Raw genomic sequence first — 20,374 nt, 5'->3', positions numbered from 1 at the left:
GAGAGCCAGAGTAACTAGAAGTTATCACAAGATGTAATATCTACCTATGAGCTCAAAGAAATTTACTTAATTTGTTCTATTTTCAGAAAACACAAAATGACCCAATTCACTTGCCATCCCTCCTCTTTCTGGTACCAAGCAGTACTTTTCTGTAATTGATGACTAGTAATTTATCCTAAAAATTAATTACCTGAAGTATATACTATGGTATTGCTAACTAAGCTCCCCCTGAATTTTACTTGATTCCACAAATAATTACATTTTTTAAATTACTTCCTTGCAGTACTCTGCCAGCTAATGGATCATTCTGTGTAGTCCAACCGCCTAATTAGTGGGTTAGTCTATAAAATTAGAATTGAAGATAAGTGTGGGGGAGCCCCTTTCCTTCTACTCTTTCTAAAGCTAAGTAGAAAAAAATGTCCATGAAACAAAAAAGCAATGCAAAAGATCTTTTTCAAAAAACAAAAAGAACAAAAAGCAATTAATACAAAATTTTTAAAACTTTTTTTTTTTAATCCCCCTTCAAAATAAGGTCTCAGCAGTTGAATTGTGTCAGAAAAATTATCTGTTTGTAGTTCAGCACCTCCAAGAATGAACAAAGAGTCTAGGCTGGGGCATTTCCTGACTTCCACCACTCCTGTTCTTTTTAACTAGGCTTGTTTTCCCATTGCATATGGGTCTGAAAGTTTTCTGGAATCATTCTTCCCACAGTCTGTTCTTTTCCAAGCTCTAACAACCTCCTGCTGGGCAGCTGTTAAGACAGGAAATGTAACATTGATATATTGTTTACATTTTAGGCACTGGGAGCACAAGGAGAGTTGTCAAGGGATTCAAAGGGCAGTAGAAAACCAGTGATCTATGAGCATATAGCAAAATCTCCTTTCATTTAGTCTGTTACTGGACATGTCCACCCCACATGAAAGACAGGAGTCCACATAGTCACCTCTTCTCCAGCAAAGCAAAGACACAGCTAGTTCTATCATCTGTATGTACCCTTTATGCTATTCTTATGAACCAAAGTGCTAATTATCTCTCCCTTGGCTCTTCTTTTCAAAATTGGTCTCCATTGTTCAAAAGGGATAGCTTGTTTGTGCGTGTCCCTCTCCTGGCCCATTCCCCATAGTATCTTGCTCAGTTACTGACCTCCCTTGGTTGCTACAGTATGTAACACCTGCTCAGCCTGATGCTATGAATATCATCAGTGGAATAGTCTCTAGGTGGGTTTTCTTAATATGGGGATCCCATCTTTCCTTTCAGATCGACTACCCGGAGATTGCAGAAACCATCATACCTCGGCATCGGTTTATGTCTGCATATGAACAAAGAATTGAACCCCCAGACAGACGCTGGCAGTACCTCCTCATGGCAGCTGAGCCCTATGAAACCATTGCTTTCAAGGTTAGAATTGGTGGCCTCCATAGCTAAGCTTAAGGTTGTGAACCCAGCTTCTGATCCTCAGGCTGGCTGGCTGGCTGGTGGTGTGGATAATGTGGGAGCAGTGGTCACAGACCACAAGGAGAGAGAGTCCCAGCCATCTCACAACAGCAACACTAGCTGGGTAACTCTTAAATGCATTTTTGGCAGATTCTGGTAGAAACTGCTCCATACCTCAGTGGAGCCTGTCTACTAAGCATTTGTCTTGTAGACGCAAAACTCTTTTTAATAATCTGACTCAGTGAGAATTGTTACTGTGGTGGCTGGACTAATGGGTGTGTATGGTTGGAAGGGAAGAGGAAAGGCCTAGAAGTGACTGGTTTCAGTTTAACTGAAAAATGAGCAGGAGGAAATTTCTGTGCCTAAAAATGAAACTAAGGGTGGAGTGTCCATTGTTAAATTATTTAATTATACACTGTGTTTGTGACATTTATTTATTTATTTTATTTGAATTTTTTTTTTATACTGAAGTTTGATGTCAGCCTTCACTCCGGTTTACAGTTATAACAACGATTTACATTAAAACACCAGAGAAACAATTAATAAATAACAATGGAAATTGCTTGATAACATTGCTAACAGAAGAACATTGAGTAACATTAAAGGTTGTTTGCTAAGTTTGGTAGTATTTTATGGGCAGTTTAGTTAAAAGCGATAGTTATTAAGTAGGTTTTCCCAGGCAGGTTTAAGAATACGTTGAGGGTGATATACAGGTGGTGGGTTGTTGGTTTCAATGGAGATAGAATGTTGTAAGTTAGAGTTGAAGTGTAGGTTGAAGGTAGGATTGAAGTGTAGGGAGAGTTATTAGGTGACTGGTTGTCTAGTGGAGCTTATTGTCTTTACGAGGGTATTGTCATCTTGATTGGTTTATCCTATCCCATCCTTATAGGCTTGTTTGAAAAGCCAAGTTTTGAGTAGCTTTTTGAATATTTTTGAATTGCTTTGTAGTCTTAGACTGTTAGGTAGGGTGTTCCAGAGATGTGGTCCAGCTATTGAGAATGCTCTTTTTCTTACAGTGGTAAGTTTGGCGGTTGTGACTGATGGGATCTCTAGTAGTGCTTTGTTTGTTGATCTGGTATTACGTTGGGTGTAGAGTTTTTGTATTATGGTGCTAAGGCAGTCATAGTCATTGTTGTGAATTGAGTTGTGAATGATTGATAGTACTTTGAATTCAATTCTTTTTTCTACGGGGAGCCAGTGTAGTTCTTTTAAGACAGGGGAGATATGGTCTGTTTTTTTATGACCGGTGAGGATTCGGGCAGTGGCGTTTTGTAGTATTTGTAGGGGGGACGTAAGGTTGCTTTGGGAAGTCCTATCATGAGCGAGTTGCAATAGTCGATGCTTGAGAATATCAGGGATTGCAGAATGGTTCTGAATTCTGGTTGGTTTAGTAGTGGTTTGAGAATTGATAGCTTGTGGAAGCCTTTTATTTTCATTGCAATGTGTTTTTTAAGGTTGCGTTCTGGGTCTATCCAAATTCCAAGATCTTTCATGTTTTCTTTTAGCTTGATGAGGTTGTTGTCTATGAGTATGGAATGATTCTGGTGGCCCCCTGAGTTGTTTCTTTCAATTAGCATACATTCAGTTTTGTCCGTATTAAGAAATAATTTCATTTGATTTAGAAGGTTTTTTATTTCATTAATGAGCGTGGCTGTGAGTTTCAGTGCGTTCTCTATGGTGTTTGTTACTGGAACGATCAGCTGTATGTCGTCAGCATACAAGAAGTAAGTGACTCTGAGATTTGAAAGAAGTTGACATAGTGGTAGTAGGTATAAGCTGAATAGAATTGCCGATAACGCGGATCCTTGAGGAACTCCGGTTTCTAGTGGGATGGATTCGGAGGTGTGGTTGTTGATGTGTACTTTGTATGCTCTGTTTTGGAGGAAGGAAGTGAACCAATCTAGAGTTTTCCCGGTTTTGCCGATTTCAGATAATCTGGAGTTTAGGCTTTTGTGTTCGACCATTTCGAAGGCGGCAGATAGATCAAGTAGAATGAGGATGTATCGTTGACCATTGTCAAAGACCCTTAAGATAGTGTTTGATAGATTGAGGAGTAAGGTTTCAGTGCTGTAATGTTTTCTGAATCCGTGTTGGGTGGGGTATAGGATGTTGTTTGCGTCAAGATGGTCGTTGAGTTGTTTAAGGGCGGCCTTTTCTGTTAACTTTGCGAGGAATGAAAGGTTTGATATTGGGCAGTAGTTGTTTAGCTCGTTAGGATCGAGGTTCTTTTTTTTTTAAGATGGGTTTTATGGTGGCGATTTTTAGTTTGTCTGGTAGTTCCCCTTCTTCTAGTGATTTGTTTATGATTGCTGTGATGGTTGGCATGATGGTTTGGGATATTTCTTTTAGTGATCGTGTTGGTATGTTGTCATGATCATGACTGGCTGGGTTTAGTGATTTGATTAGTTTCTCCGTTTCAGTAGTTGATATAGTTTCGAAAGTGGCCCATGGTGTGATATCTTTGAGGTTTAGTTGTGTATTGTTGCTTGGGGTATTGTTTATTTTTTCCGTTATTTTGCTGATTTTGTTTTTAAAGAAGATTGCGAGTTCTTGGCTTAGGTTTTTATTTGTAAGGGTGTTGTTATTCTCTGAGATTAGGTTGTTTACTATGTTGAAAAGAGATTTTGGGTTATTTGAGGAGTTTAGGATTTTTTTGCTGTAGTATTCTCTTTGTCTTGTTTATCATGCTTTTGTAGAAAGCAAGGTACGTGCGATATCTTTCTAGCGTTAGTGGGCATTTGTTTTATCGCCAGTCTTTTTTTCTTTTCGTCTTAATGTGGATTTGGTATCCTTTAGTTGAGAGTTAAACCATGGGTTGGTGTTTTTTTCTTTTTGATTTGATCAATTTCGTTCTTTCAGGATTTATGATGTTGGCAGTTTCTGTTGTAATTTGATGCCATGAGTGCATTGCATTGTTTGTTTGAGAGATCTATGTTCGACAATTGTTTTTCAAGCTCTTGTTGGAGTAGATCAGGTGTAAATGGAGGTCTGTACTTGAATGAGTATGTTTTATTGGTTTCATTTTTGTTATTGGCGTTGGTGTGGGTCTTACATTGTAGTAGAAAGTGGTCTGACCATGGGACTTGTGAGTAGGATACAGTTGAGTTTGAGAAGAAATTGTCATTTGTGAAGATAAGGTCTAGGGTGTGACCTGCTTTGTGTGTTGGGTTGGTCACGTGTTGAGTAAATTTGAGGGTGGATAGGACATCCATCAAGGTTTGGCAGGGTTGAAATAGTGGGGTGATATCAGTGTGGAGGTTAAAATCTCCGAGGATGATTGTAGGTTTTTTGTAGTTAATGTTATGAAAAATTCGATAAGAGGGGATATGTCTTTGTCAAGAAGTTTGGGAGGGCAGTAGACTAGCCAGATCTGGAGGTTGTCTGAATCGAAGAGGGCTATTTCAAATTGCTGAGGGAGTGAGTGTGGGATTAGTTTCATCTTGAAGTGTTTTTTGATGATTAGTAATAATCCACCTCCTCTTTGAGTTTTCCTCTGTATTGAGAATAAATCATATGAGTTATTGGTTATTTGGTTTGTTATTATGTGATCGGTGTTTTTGAACCAAGTTTCGGTCACTGCAATGAAGTCTGGGTTTTGGTCTTGGAGGATGTCTGAGATTAGTATGAATTTCTTCGTGAGGGCTTGTGCGTTTATGAGGATGAAGGTTAGGTAGATGAGGGGTTTTTTAGATTTATTTAGGAGAATCTTTACTAGGTTTTGATGTCTTACAGTTGGTTTGTTGGCGAATGTGTTATGCACCTTGGACTATTGGATGGGTGGGGTTCTGAGCTCGGACATCTTCCACTTCAGAAGATAAACAGATTTGTCGGTGAGCTTACAAAGCCACATATGGTACAAGCAACCCCAGATGGTAGTCCTAGACAGTTGCCAGTCATGGAGGCTGATCTGTTCTCAGAATTTGTCCATAAATCTGTCCCCACTTTGGGCTAAAGAATGTAGGAAGACCGAGCCTACTGATTGACTGGTATAACCCAGTGTTCCCTGTACATATCCGAATCAGTCCAGGCAGTGGGTTGAGCCTCCTGTCCAGCAGATGGAGGCAGAGAAAAACTGAAAGGGTATCAGGACAGAGCCTACCCTGTATCCCTTCAGTATTTCTCTGTCTCCAGCAGATGCAGGCAGCTGAACCTGCGGCTCCCTTCCTTTTCTCAATTTGTTTCTCCCTGTGAGATTTTTCTTCTTCGTCTCTTTCCATATCAAGCAAGTATTACTTTAATTTATATTTAAAAAAAAAAAAAAAAGATTTCCTAGCATGTAGCAGATGGACTCAGGACCAATGTGTATAGTGTACTCCTGATAGCAAATTGGGAGACTGAGTCAGATTTCAGGCTGACATCAGCATTTCATATACCTGTGCAGGAAGCTCTGCTCTTCAGTATTTCTCAGTCTCCTAAGCAGATAGGGACACTACACACACTTGCACAGTGTTAGAACATCCAAACCAAAGAAGAAAGAAATCTGATCTCTAGAAGACGAGCTCCGCTCTCCTGCGGTGATACCTTATGGTCCCTTCCCCAGTCTAGATTTCCTGAGGTGACTTCCGAGGTCCCTCAGAGGTAAACCTTGGTCCGGTAGCCGGCTCTGCACAGCGGCGAGCTGGGCGCACAACTGACTTGTGCACATAGCGGCGAGCGCATCTGTGCCGTGCGCACAAAGCAGTAGCCTGCGCGCACAAATGAGTTTTGAGCCACTCCACACGCACAAATCATGGCACCGCCGGCTAAGAAAGCCACGGGACAAGCCCTCTGCCCAGCCTGCCACCTGAGAGCTGTGCAGCCTGAAGTGACCTCCGACCTATGCCGGCAGTGCGAAGAGGCTCAGGGGGAACCTAAACAAGGCCCCCCACAGCCAGTTGAAGGTTCCAGATCCACCAATGATAGTACCCCGGACCTCTGTATCTCCGACTCTGCACCTACTCAGATGGGTATCTCTGGGACCTCCACTGGATTCAATATGGACCCAGGACCTTTTCCTGGGTGGAATTCTTCAAAGGTCTGCAAACCTTTGTCCAGGCGTAATTGGTACCACCGGCGACACACCCCCATTCTCCACCAGAAGCGCAAGACCTTCCAAGCACCTCTCGGACCTCCCGAGATGTACCCCTTCCAAGCAAAAGCCTCCCCTTAGGGGACACAGACATCTCGGGGGAAGAGTCTTACTCCCTGGAGGAAGGGGAGATCTCCCCCCCCAGGGATGGAACCATACCGAACCATGGTGCGTTTCTTCTCCAAAGTCGAGTTACCAGCTCTCCTGTCTCTGACCCTGAAGATGCTGGCCATTCCAGGCTCGAGTCCTACAGCAGAGACAAAGACGAACCCAGTTTTGGTCGGTCTCCGTGAGGCCTCATGCTATTTCCCAATGCTGCAAGCTGTACAACTGATTGACCTGGTTTGGAAGGCTCTGGAGGCCAGCTTCAAAGGGGGACGGGCCCTGGAAGCCATATATCCCCTGGAACCCACGGCCAAAGAACTCCTATTGTTCCCAAAAGTGGACGCTATGGTCTGTGCTGTCTCAAAGTGCACAACCATCCGGTCGAAGGAGGAGCCGCACTCAAGGATGCCCAGGACAGACGCCAGGAATCCATCCTTAAACAGTCGTTTGATATTGCAGCAATGACCCTGCAGATCGCTTCCTGCTGCGCCGTGGTGACATGTACCTGCTTACTTCTCTCCAGAGACGCAACCACCTCCGCTGAAACATTAGAACCAGCGATATGCTTCCTCACGGAAGCGACCTCGGACCTGGTGCACACCTCAGCCAGGGGCATCTCCTCCATAGTGGCAGCCAGAATGCAACTATGGCTCCGAAATTGGTTAGCCGATGCGACCTCCAAGACGAACCTTATGCGAATGCCTTTTAAAGGATCCCTCCTGTTCGGAAGCGAACTGGAGAAGTTAGCCAACAAATGGGGTTACTCTCCAGTGTCTCGGTTACCGGAGGACAGGAACAAGGGAAACTGGCGCTCCTCCCTCCGAAGAACCAAGGGCAGAGGAACCCAGCGCTTCCGACCGTACAAGAACACATACTACCAAGCACCTTGCCCCGTAGGCAAGGGCCAGTCCTTTCAGAACAGACACAACAGAAGGGGGGAGCAGGCTCAGGTACATGCCACAGCCGCACCCCATAATGAAAATCAATGGACCCATCCACAGGAAGAAACCATAGGGGGCAGGCTTACCCTCTTCTACCAAAGATGGGTCGAGATAACGTCGGACAAGTGGGTCCTAACCATCATTCAAGAGGGATACTATCTGGACTTCCACAGCATCCCTCCAGACAAATTCGTGAGATCACCATGCCACTCCCCCTCCAAGTGGACGGCAGTGGAAACCACACTGACAAAACTAATCAGCCTAAAGGCGATAACCACGGTGCCCAAGCACCAATAAAATACTGGTCACTATTCCATCTATTTATTGTCCCCAAGAAGGAGGGGATGTTCAGGTCCATCCTGGACCTCAAGACCGTCAATCGCTACCTGAGGGTTCCACACATCCGCATGGTAACCCTACGTTCAGTCATAAGGGCAGTACAACCGGGAGAATTCCTGACATCTCTATTTATTTTTATTTATTTATTTAAAGGTTTTTATATACCGATAGCCATTAGCACAACGTATCTGTTTACAGATAACGTATAACATGATAGAGAAAATACATAGAACGATTTGGTTACATGGTATGGTAAACGTGGGGGTACGAACATGGTATGTAGAGGGTAAAAGGTATTCAGGGAAAACTATATATGTAGAAAAAAAACATGAATATAAATATAAGCAGAACTATGTACGCATTACAGGGTATGGTCTGGGAAGGTTCAAGATGTTTATATAGTGGACTTGATGAAAACTTTTATATATATATTATATAATTGAAACTGTAGTCGAAGTCATGTAGCGAGATAGTGCCAGGGGGAGAGTGTGTGGGTTAGGGGTAGGCTAGCTTGAAGACCTTGAAGATCTGTCCGAAGCCTATCTCCACATCCTGGTCCACCACGACCATCAACGCTTCCTACACTTTGCGATACTGGACCATCATTACCAGTTCTAGGCGCTACCCTTCGGACTAGCTACTGTTCCTCGGACGTTCACGAAAATCATGGTGGTAGTGGCGGCGACACTAAGGAAAGAAGGAATCTTCGTACATCCGTATCTGGACGATTGGCTGATCAGGGCAAAATCTCCAGAGGAAAGTACCAGGCGACCACCAGAGTCAAGAATCTACTGCCGAATCTCGGGTGGGTCGTCAACACAGCCAAGAGCTGCCTGCAGCCCTCACAATCGCTAGAGTACCTGGGAGTCCGGTTCGACACTAAGCAAGACAAGGTCGTCCTTCCCCCTACAAGGAGAAGGAAACTGATGGACCAGTTGCAAAAATTGTTGAACTATGCTCGCCCCAAGGTATGGAACTACCTCCAAGTCCACGGTCTCATGACATCAACCCTAGAAGTCATCCCATGGGCAAGGGCCCACATGCACCCACTACAACGTTCCCTACTGTCACGATGGAGCCCGATGTCCCAGATCTACTCCATTCACCTCCAGCTACCGGCAGAGGTTCCGACCCAGCTCCAATGGTGGCTACAGGAAGACCATCTGAGCAATGGAGTAAGATTATCCCCACTGACCTGGATCTTGCTCACCACGGATGCAAGCCTGTGAGGGTGGGGAGCCCACTGCCAGGAACTGACGGCCCAGGGGCATTGGGACAAGCAAGAGTCAGGATGGAACATAAACCGACTGGAAGCCCGAGCAGTCAGACTAGCCTGCCTACGGTTCAGTCACAGACTCTGGGGCGAATCGGTCAGAGTCATGTCAGATAACGCCACAACAGTTGCCTACATCAACCGCCAGGGAGGAATCAGAAGCCAACAGGTGTCCCTGGAAATAGACCCCCTAATGGCGTGGGTGGAAGCAAACCTGCAAGTGATTTCAGCCTCCCACATCGCGGGAAAATACGTCACTGCGGACTACCTCAGCAGAGAGAGTCTAGACCCAGGGGAATGGACGCTGTCGACCACAGCCTTCCAGTTGATGATAAGACCACTGGGGAACCCCAGCCATGGATCTCCTGGCAACCCGGTCCCAACGCCCAAGTTCCCAAGTTCTTCAGCCGCAGACTAGAACCGCAATCCCGGGGAATTGATGTCCTTGTCCAGACCTGGCCACAGGAAGACCTGCTGTACGCCTTTCCACCATAGCCATAACTGGGCGGGATCATCCGCAAGATAGAACATCACAGGGGCCTAGTACTTCTAATGGCCCCGGACTGGCCAAGAAGGCCATGGTACGCAGACATGCGAAGACTTCTTGCAGGGAATCCTCTGTGCCTACCTCCACACAGGGACCTTCTCCGGCAAGGACAGATTCTCCACGAAGACCCAACTCTATTCTCTGTTATGTTCTGGCCATTGAGTATGGAATATGGAGAATATTCGAAGCCTGATGTGAGGACTGCGAGATCCTTCCGCGGACAGTCAAAATCCCCATGATCCAGGAATTTCTGCAGGATGGCTTGAAGGGAACTCCCTCAAGGTTCAGGTGGCCACACTGGCCTGCTTCAGAGCCAAAGTGGACGGCATCAGTCTATCAACCCATCCAGATGTTTCCCACTTCCTGAGAAGGGTCAAACAAATTCGACCACCATTAAAGTGGCCGGTGCCCCTATGGAATCTCAATCTAGTTCTAGACTTCCTAGCAGGAGCTTCCTTCAGACCTACCCGCGGTCTGTCACTAAAGCTCCTGACCTTGAAGACTGCATTCCTAATGGCAATATGTTCAGCCCGTTGCATCTCTGAGCTCAAAGCCCTATCCTGTCGAGAACCGTTCCTCAGGTTCACACCAGGATCCATAAACTCCTTTCTTCTGAAGGTGGTTTCTCAATTTCATCTAAACCAAACCATATCGCTACCATCTCCAGACGAACATAAGGATTCGGTAAAACTCAGCCATCTTCACCATCTAAACATCAGCAGACTCCTAGTCCGATACTTGGAAAGATCGGAATCCGTACGAAAGGCGGACCACCTATTCGTCCTTCACAGCAGGAAGAAACGAGGAGAAGCAGCATCGTGGGCAACCATAGCCCATTGGATCAAAGAAGTAATAAGACAGCCTACGTAGAAGCTGGGAAGCCTCCACCTCTACAAGTCAGGGCCCAGGCTGGGTCCTGGGCGGAAACCAAGATGCTGTCGCCTGCCGAGATCTCTCGGGCGGCGACTTGGTCCTCCATACTCACCTTTTCCAGGTTTTACTGCCTGGATGTCCAGGCCCGGGAGGACACAACCTTTGTAAGGGCAGTACTAAGTGGGCCACGGGCAGCCTCCCACCTGGTTCTGGAGTAGCTTTTGTACATCCCATTGGTCCTGAGTCCATCTGCTACACACTAGGAAATGGAGAAATTACTTATCTGATAATGTCGTTTTCCTTAGTGTAGACAGATGGACTCCGCATCCTGCCCACGGCATCCCCGAAATCCCGGAAACCTCGGGTGACAATCCCCAGGAGCAAGACAAGCACAGAGAGGCCATGTATTACCCATAGTTGCTGGGTGTCTGCATTTTTCGGTTGAGTGCACTGGCGGTCTCCAATTTGGAAATCAGTTGAACCAGGCCTAGTTAATCAAGTTAATCAAATTATTAAAACACACATATATCCAAAATTGCTTTTCGAGGAGAATACTGATGAACTAAGCTTCCTGCACCGGTATATGTAGTGCTGAAATCAGCTTGAAATCTGACCCCATCTCCCAATCTGCTATCAGGAGTACACTATACCCATTGGTCCTGAGACCCATCTGTCTACACTAAGGAAAACGAAATTATCAAGTAAGTAATTTCTCCATTTCAAAACTCCTGTTTTTTCAGGAAGACAGCCCTGTTTTCCCGCTCTTCTGGTATCCTAGGGGGTTTGCCCCTTGTTTCTACAGCCTAGGAATCCCTTCCCAGTGACCGGCTTGTCTGCTTGGGGTGATACTGGTGGTCCAGTCACTCCCCCTCCTTGCCTGTGCTGCCCTCGAGTACTTAGCAGGGGAGCCTAATTCCCCTGCACTCAAAAGTTTAAAAAAAAAAAAACAACAAAGAACTCTTATCGGAAGGCAAGAGACAAGCGAAATCAGCCCTGCTAGTACAGGGAAAGCAGCGCAGCAGGGTTCGTTCTCATGCTCCCGCTGCTAGGGCAGACCAGCTCAGCTGATTCTCTCTCCCGCGGCTCTTTTTATCTTACTTCATGCCACATTCCAATTGCTGTCTAGCCTGTGAGGAGCCTGTGATTCAGCTCTCCCGCGATGGGCTGTGCTCTTACTGTTTGGCGGCAGGGAGGGCCCCTACGCGGCGCGATCGGCAGCCCGGGGTCGACCGTACTAATGCATGGCTCGACCGCCGTCTCACAGAAAACCGTGGGAACGGTAGCCATTTTGGGGGCAGGTCTTTCTTCAGACTCCGGACTGTAGGGCTCAGCCGAGCCAGATTTAAACCTTTCACCCTCGGATTTAAGCCCCGTCAGAGCCCAGGAGGGGGATTTTGATCCTGCTCTCCCCCTCCCCCTCCCTCTCCCTCGTTTCCAAGCCTCGTTTTTCTACAGAATTTGTGCTTTTAATGCATAAATCATATCTGGCTAGCCTTTAGGAAGAGAGGGACTCTCCACCGGCCCCCCCCCCCGTGAAAATCCCTCAGGTGCCTGCTCCACAGCCTCCTCCTGTGTCAGATGGGCAGGGCTCCATCAGGGTCAGGAAGGTGCCGGGTCCTTCGGCCCCCCCCCCCCCAGCCCTCCCCCAACTGGCTGTGATCCCTGATCCCAATCCAGATTCTGACTTGCTCCCGGGTCCTCCACTCGAGGGTAACGACCCGTGAGTTCTCCGTTTGTTCCAAAGGGAAGAGCTGGATCCCCTTATTCCCTTTATTTTACAGGAACTGGGAATTGAGGTGCCACCTGATGATACTATTACAGCCGCTATGCCAGCTAACGTGGACCCAGTCCTGGCGGGACTTAGGGCTTCTCCACGTACGTTTCCGTTCCATCCTATGCACAAGCTGCTGCTCCTTAGGGAATGGGAGTCCCCCGAGGTGGGGCTCCGCGTGGGTAGGGCAATGGACAAGCTCTATCCCCTCCCTGATGAATGCCTAGACATGCTTAAAGTTCCCAAGGTGGATTCTTCCATCTCCGCTGTCACCAAGCACACCACCATCCCGGTGATGGGAGCCACGGCGTTGAAGGATGTTCAGGACCGCAAACTCGAACTTTATTTCAAGCGCATCTTTGAAGTCTTGGCCTTAGGAGTTCGGGCGACAATCTGCAGCAGTCTCATGCAGTGGGCAAGCCTCAGGTGGGTTCAACAATTACTCAGCACCCAGGACCTCCCGTTTGCAGAGGCAGAGCAGGCAGGCTAGAGGCGGCAGTGGCGTATGGGGCCAATGCCCTTTACGATTTGCTCCGGGTGCAGACCAGGGCTATGGTTTCTGCTGTGTCAGCCAGACGCCTCCTCTGACTTCGCAATTAGGCTGCAGATTCCTCTTCCAAGTCGCATTTGGGCACACTCCCCTTCAAGGGTAAGTTGCTTTTTGTTGAGGACCTTGAACAGCGTATTAAATCCTTGGGAGAGAACAAGATTCATAAGCTGCCAGAGAACCGCCCGAAACAGTCCAAATCTTTCTTTCCTTCGCGCTCTCGATTTAGAGGTCAATGTCAGTATAATAGCAGAGCGCAGGGATCTTTTCCAAGAGGTACCTCCTCCAGATCCCAGTCCTGGTCTCATTCCTTTCGTGGCCGTCGTCCCTTCCGGGATGGCAACCAACAGCACTCGACCACAAAGTCCTCTCCCCAATGAGATGCGGCCGGCCCATTCCTCTGTTCCAAACTTAGATGGATGGCTGTCCCTGTTTCTCGAGGAATGGGTCAATATTACGATGGATCTGTGGGTCCTAGAGGTGATAGAAAAAGGTTATGCATTAAAATTTGCTCAGGACCTACTGAATCTTCACATTATCTCTCCCTGCGGAAGCAGCCAGCGGTCGAACAGACCCTTAGCAGGCTACCAAAGCTTGGTGCCATAATTCCAGTCCCAGTGGAGGAACAAGGGATCAGCCAGTATTCCATCTACTTCGTCGTCCCCAAAAAGGACCGGTCCTTCCGTCCAATCTTGGATCTCAAGAGGGTCAACCGGGCTCTCAAGGTTCCCCATTTTCGAATGGAGACCCTGAGGGCGGTGATAGCAGCAGTTCGCTCGGGCGAATACCTGGCCTTACTAGACTTAACGGAGGCTTACCTGCATATCCCGATACACCACGAACATCAGAAGTATCTCAGGTTCGGAGTCCAAGATGGCCGCCATCTAGAGTGGAAGCATGCAATCTCGCTCTGGGGCTTTTTGCTGTAAGCCTTTTCTTGAATTTTCCTACTTGAAGAATTTTTCTTGCTATGCCGCACACAAAAAGAAAGGCAAAGATTAAATCTGTTACCTTGACGCCTACTTTTGATGTGAGACAGTCGCGGATCGAGTCTATGTTCACCGGAACCATGAGGAACATGCTGGGGAGAGCCACCGCGGGGATCCCCGACATAGAGCAGACGCCAGGACCCCTGGTGGACGAGTTATCCCTCAGCCCCAGCGCACCAAATACCCCGGAACCACAGTCGGGGGTCTTCAGTTTGTCTGGAGACATTACCGCTGGCTGGTTGGAAGGAAAAACAGCTCCAGCTGGAACACCAGCCCCGAGAAAGGACGCGGATAAAGCGTCCATTTCGGAGAGCTTTGGAATTCAAGGCTCCGGGGGCAAGGACGCCGAGGAACAAGGATGACGATGGAAACCGGGAACCTGTGCGTGCAGGGAGAGCAGAACCTGAGGTACATTTATATGAATCTTTTCCTTTGGTTAAGCCCCAGGAAATAACCACAGAAGTTATTTGGAAAATGTTTCTTTCGATGGACAGTTCAATTAAAACAATGTCAAGTTTGTTGAGAGAAAACCTACAACACATTAAATATATAAAGATACTTAATATGGAAAGTAATCTAACTGCAACCGAACAAAAAGTTAAACATATAGAAGAGGTACAACATAATCTTATTAAATCTGAAACTATATGCTTTAACCATATGGAGAAGATGGAAAATGATATAAGAAGAATAAACTTGAGGTTCTTAAATTTTCCTAGATTTTAACATATCACGTGGGGATACTGCTTTTAGACTACCTTAAAAATGTTCTAAAATTTACAGAAGAGGGAATACCTGCTATTTCAAAAATATTCTATACCCCAAAGAAAGTAAATAAAGAAGAAAAAACAACAAGAAGCATCAGGATCACAGGAAGAACCTTTAAATGTCTCTGCATTATTAGAATTAACATTAGATACTGTGATTGAAACTAGAGATACTCTAGTGGTTTCCTTTGTTTTTGTTTCGGAGCGAGATGCAGTATTAAAGTTATATCTACGCAATCAAAGTGGACTATTCCGTGGGCATAGAATCTGGATCTATCCGGATGTAACGAACGTTACTCAAGAAAAGAGGAGAAAATTCCTTCAAATGAGACAAGAAGTAATGTCTAGAGGTGCAAAATTTACGTTGCACTTCCCGTGTAAATGTATAATATATCAAAGTTCTAGATATATCTTCTTTGAACCAGGATAGTTGCGTACATACTTAGATTCTTCTTCCTGATAGAACGCAGGTTATGGTTATAGGATTAACTCATGATCCTCACTCTATAAACGGCAATATAATAGATATCTATAGATGGTTTCTTATTTACTGCTCAATGTTATTGTTGACATTTCAATAAAAAAAAGTATCTCAGGTTCAATATTCTGGGACAACACTTCCAGTTCCGGGCTCTCCCATTCGGCCTCGCCACCGTGCCACGCACTTTTACCAAGGTCATGGTGGTAGTGGCGGCCGCTCTCCATCGGGAAGGAGTCCTGGTCCACCCTTACCTGGACGATTGGCTCAACTGGGCCAAGTCGGAGACTCTGCAGGTTGGCGGTCGACAGAGTCTTGGCCTTCCTGATCTCCCTCGGGTGGATAATCAACTTTTCCAAGAGCAAGCTACAGCCCTCCCAGATCTTGGAATTTCTGGGAGCACGATTCGATGCCCAAGTCGGCAAGGTGTTCTGCCAGATGCTCGGGTGCTCAAACTCATGGAACAAGTGCGCAATTTTCTCTCGCTTTCGTTACCCACAGCCTGGGATTACCTTCAGGTCCTGGGGTCCATGGCTTCCAATATCGATCTGGTTCCATGGGCTTTTGCGCATATTCGTCCATTACAGAAAGCTTTGCTGTCCCACTGGAAGCCGGTGTCGGAACAGTTTCGGACGCTCCTCCCACTCTACCATCGCTGACATGCAATGGTGGCTCTCGCTCGCTCACCTCCTGAAGGGTTTATAGACGACGGACGCCAGCCTCTCCGGCTGGGGAGCAGTTTGTCAAACTCAATCTATGCATGGGTGCTGGTCTCCAGTTCAGTCCCGCTGGCACATCAATCGCTTGGAGGCCTGAGCGGTCCGCCTGGCTCTCAAGATCTTTCTCCCTCTGATCCATCGCAAGGCAATGCGAGAGCTCTCGGACAATGCCACCACTGTAACCTATATCAATCGGCAGGGGGGCAGCAGAAGTCACCTCATGGCTCTGGAAGCCAGGAAGCTGTTTGCCTGGGCGGAACGTCACCTGGATCGCTTGGCAGCTTTGCACATTGCGGGGAAGGCGAATGTTCAAGCAGGCTTCCTCAGTCATCAGTATCTAGATCCCAGAGAGTGGGAATTGTCAGAAGGAGCGATGGATCTCATCGTCCGCCGGTGGGGTGTCCCCCCCCACACCCCTCACACATCGATCTGATGGCTACTCTGGACAATACAAAAGCTCCCAGATTCTTCAGCCGCAGAAGGGAGCACTGTTCAGAAGGAGTGGATGTCTTGGTTCTTCCCTGGCCTCGTGCCGTTCTCTTGTACTTGTTCCCCCCTTGGCCTCCTGTGGGAAAGGTACTCCGAAGAATAGAGCTTCATCGGGGTTCCGTCATTCTCGTGGCACCCGAGTGGCCCTGCAGACTGTGGTATGCGGATCTGGTGAACCTCGCGACAGATGGTCCTCTTCGCCTCTGCCATCTTCCTCACCTTCTCCGGCAGGGTCCAGTATTTTTCGACCAGGCGGATCGCTTCTGTCTAGCATCCTGGCTTTTGAAAGGCGACGTCTAAGAAAGAAGGGGTATAAGGAAGCAGTTATATCCAATCTGTTGTGGGCCCATAAGCCTTCTATTTCTCTCACTTACGTCCGGGTTTGGAGAGTTTTTGAGAATGTGGGTGCCGAGTCTGGAATGCCGGCGCGCAAGGCTTCGGTATCCCAGGTCCTTTATTTTCTCAAGAATGGCCTTTCCAAGGGATTGTCTTTCAACTCCTTATGGGTGCAGGTTTCTGCTCTCTGGTCCCTCTTGGGTAGCATTGATGGTTATGCATTGGCGGTTCATCCGGATGTCATTCGCTTCCTCAAGGGGGCCAAGCATTTGAATCCGCCCGTCCAAGCTACTTGTTCCTCATGGAGTCTTAACCTGGTGCTTAGGGTTCTTTGTGAGGCTCCCTTTGAAACCCCTCAGGCGGGCCACACTTAAGGATCTAACTCTTAAGACAGTTTTCCTTGTCTCTATTTGCTCCACCAGGAGGGTATCAGAGCTCCAAACATTGTCCTGTAGGGAACCTTTTCTCCGTTTTTCGGATTTTGGGGTCTCCCTCAAGACGGTTCCGTCATTTTCGCTGAAGGTTGTGCCTTCCTTTCATCTCAGTCGATAGAACTCCCGGCTTTTTCTGCTGCAGACATTGCAAACACGTCTGGTGGTGACCTCCGGCGCCTGGATGTTAAACGAGTTTTACTGCGATATATCCAGGTTACAAGCTAGTTTCGAGTCTTGGATCATCTATTTGTCTTATGGAGTGGCCCAAGTAGGGGAAACACAGCTTCTAAGGCTACTATTGCTCGTTGGTTAAAGGAGGTGATTGCGTCAGCTTATCTGTCGGGGCCGGACGGTTCCGGAGGGCCTGAAGGCCCATTCCTTGCGTTCTCAGGCTACTTTGTGGGCGGAGAGTCAGACGGTCTCTCCGCAGGAAATATGCAGAGCAGCTACTTGGAAGTCTACATACCTTTGCTCGGCATTACCGCCTCAATGTGCAGGCACCAGTGTTTGGCTCCTTCGGACGGCAGATACTTTGAGTGGGACTGTCTCGGTCCCACCCTATTTAGGAAAGCTTTGGTACATCCCACTGTCTGGACTGATCCGGGTACGTACAGGGAAAGGAAAATTGGTTCTTACCTGCTAATTTTTGTTCCTGTAGCACCACGGATCATTCCAGACTCCTTCCCGTGTACTGTCTGCTATGTCCGCTCGAAGTTCTTTTCTTTACAGTTTATTGGATGCCTCGACTTCCTATCATAACTTTAAGGTACCGGAAGCATCTACTAGATGAATATGCATATATATGGAAGAGCGTTTCTTTACAGAGTTTTGAATGGTTTAAATTATCAGTTACTTGTTGCTTGCTTGATCTTTTACTGGTTATCTTTATACTTATCTGCTTTGACAATGGTTATAGTGAAGGGATGCTGGGTAGGCTCTGTCCTGATACAGGATACCCTTTCAGTTTTTCTCTGTCTCCATCTGCTGGACAGGAGGCTCAACCCACTGCCTGGACTGATCCGTGGTACTGCAGGAACGAAAATTAGCAGGTAAGAACCAATTTTCCTATCATTTCCACTAACTTTCTTTTAAACCATTCACCACTGCAGGTGCCAAGCAGGGAAATTGACAAAGCTGAAGCGAAATTCTGGACCCACTGGAATCGAGAAACTAAACAGGTGGCTGCAGATTTTACTTTGGCTGTGTAGGGGAGGGGAGCTAATTAATTTTAAGGCTGTGTTTGCCATTACATACAATGTGTCCATTCTTCTTTTTTCCCCACAGATACTCACTACTTTTATTATTTTTGCCAATGGTGCATTTGGTTTTGTTAGTTTTTGCCTTTTTTTTTCCTCGCCAGAGCTTCTCTTGCTCTCTCGTTACTTAAAGGGCACTACCCCAATCTGCCTGTCTTAAGAAGGAGGGACAACATAGGACCACCACAGCTAGGATTTTGGTTGCACATGGGGGGCTTCTGAAGAAACCTAGCAACCTGCAGCTTGCATTGCTGCCAAGCTTAATGGTAGAGTTAGAGGGGCTTCTTGAAGGTCCATGGTGCATGATGCTTGGAGGCAGCTAATAGATGTTGGTATGGAGGTTTTCCCAGCCATGAGCGTTCTCTATTGTGTAGCATTCCCAGTCCAAGCAGATGGGTGTAGACTCTCATTTCAGACCCGAGTCCCTTGTTTGGCTGGGAACATTGCTGCGTAAGAGGGTGGTGCAGGCAGAATTCAGTGGTTTTGCTATGTTTGTATGCAGTGCTAGGCTTGGTGAATGGAGCCCCTAATACTGGGAATTCATGTTTCCCCAGTGTCGGTCTTTACTCATGGTGGGAATATGCAAGTCTGTTCACTGCTTGCAATGGACTGATTCATTACCGATCCTTTGCACAGATAAGAGTCTCTTATCTGTCTGCCACATATATTCAGTCATGTGCTTTTGAGAATTGGGCCATCCTTGTCTGCATTAGGAATATACAGTGTAACTAAGGGAAATAGATTATTCCATTGCATTCTGGAAGAAAGAAACTTTCCATTACAGAAAGAGGTCCCAAACATTCTAATGGGTTTTGTCTACTCATTTTTTCTAGTTTTTCCTTCAGTTTCATTTTAAGATGGAGAAACCCCCAGTACCCCAAACCATTCCTGCTGGACCACCTGGCGTGAAGAGACCAGCTCCGCCACCTCTAATGAATGGATTGCCACCACGTCCTCCACTTCCTGACAACATGCCACCCCCTCCTCCAGGGGGCCTGCCCCTACCACCAATACCACCTGCTGGTACTGTGCCTCCAGTACCACCTCAGATTCCTCCGGCCCCAGGGGTGCTTCCTCCGGCCCCAGGGGTACCTCCGCCGGCCCCAGGAGTACCTCCACCAGCCCCAGGGGTACACCCGCCAGCCCCAGGAGTGCCTCCACCGGTTCCAGGGGTACACCCGCCAGCTCCAGGGGTACATCCACCAGCCCCAGGAGTGCCTCCGCCGGTTCCAGGAGTACACCCGCCAGCCCCAGGGGTACACCCACCAGCCCCAGGAGTGCCTCCGCCGGTTCCAGGGGTACACCCGCCAGTTCCAGGGGTACACCCTCCAGCCCCAGGGGTACCTCCACCGGTTCCAGGGGTACACCCGCCAGTTCCAGGGGTACACCCTCCAGCCCCAGGAGTGCCTCCACCAGCTCCAGGCGTACCTCTGCCAGCTCCAGTGGTGCACCCACCAGGGCAGATGCCTACCTTGCTGAGACCACCTCTGCCAAGTGAAGGACCTGGAAACGTTCCTCCCCCACCCCCAGGCAATTAAAATGAGCATAACCCAGCAATACTTTGATTTTGTCTTTAGTATTTGTGTTACACAGCATTCAAGCAGAGAAAAAAATACCTTTTTTTTTATTTTTAATAAACAAGTTGATTTACATTGGAATATTATGTAAATTCATTAAAACTCTACAAATACTTTTTGGGTTGTGTTTTTATTGTTAATACCTTTAGAAAAACTGAGAGATTGTGTTTTTTTAAGCTGTGAAAATGCAACCACTTGTAAGTTAGAAAAAGGGTGCAATGAATCATGTGTACAGATTAGAATAAACAAGCACGGTAGTGGACTCTTGCTAATCATTGAAAAAACTTTCAAATGTAAACCAATAACAACCCCCCCCCAATCACGAAATTGCTATTTTTGATACTAACAATATACAAATATGCCTTATCTACTGCCCACCAAGCCTCCTAGAATTAAATATCTCACCACTAATCGTGTTTCTCACAACACTA

The 20,374-nt window shown here is 47.0% G+C and overlaps 1 protein-coding gene across 1 annotated transcript in view; it reads left to right on the top strand.

Annotated features, from left to right (window-relative positions):
* Positions 1-20,056, top strand: part of SF3A2 (splicing factor 3a subunit 2) — a 50,241-nt gene extending 30,185 nt beyond the window's left edge. The window contains exons 7-9 of the mRNA XM_029610979.1: positions 1,258-1,398; positions 18,220-18,288; positions 19,200-20,056. Coding sequence (XP_029466839.1) covers positions 1,258-1,398; positions 18,220-18,288; positions 19,200-19,904 — 915 coding nt within the window. The 3' untranslated portion in view covers positions 19,905-20,056. The remainder of the gene's footprint in view (positions 1-1,257; positions 1,399-18,219; positions 18,289-19,199) is intronic.
* Positions 20,057-20,374: the final 318 nt, after the last annotated feature.

This window comes from Rhinatrema bivittatum, chromosome 8 (genome assembly GCF_901001135.1).
Source record: "Rhinatrema bivittatum chromosome 8, aRhiBiv1.1, whole genome shotgun sequence".
NCBI lineage: Eukaryota > Metazoa > Chordata > Amphibia > Gymnophiona > Rhinatrematidae > Rhinatrema > Rhinatrema bivittatum.
This window is presented reverse-complemented; position numbering and strand designations above follow the sequence as displayed.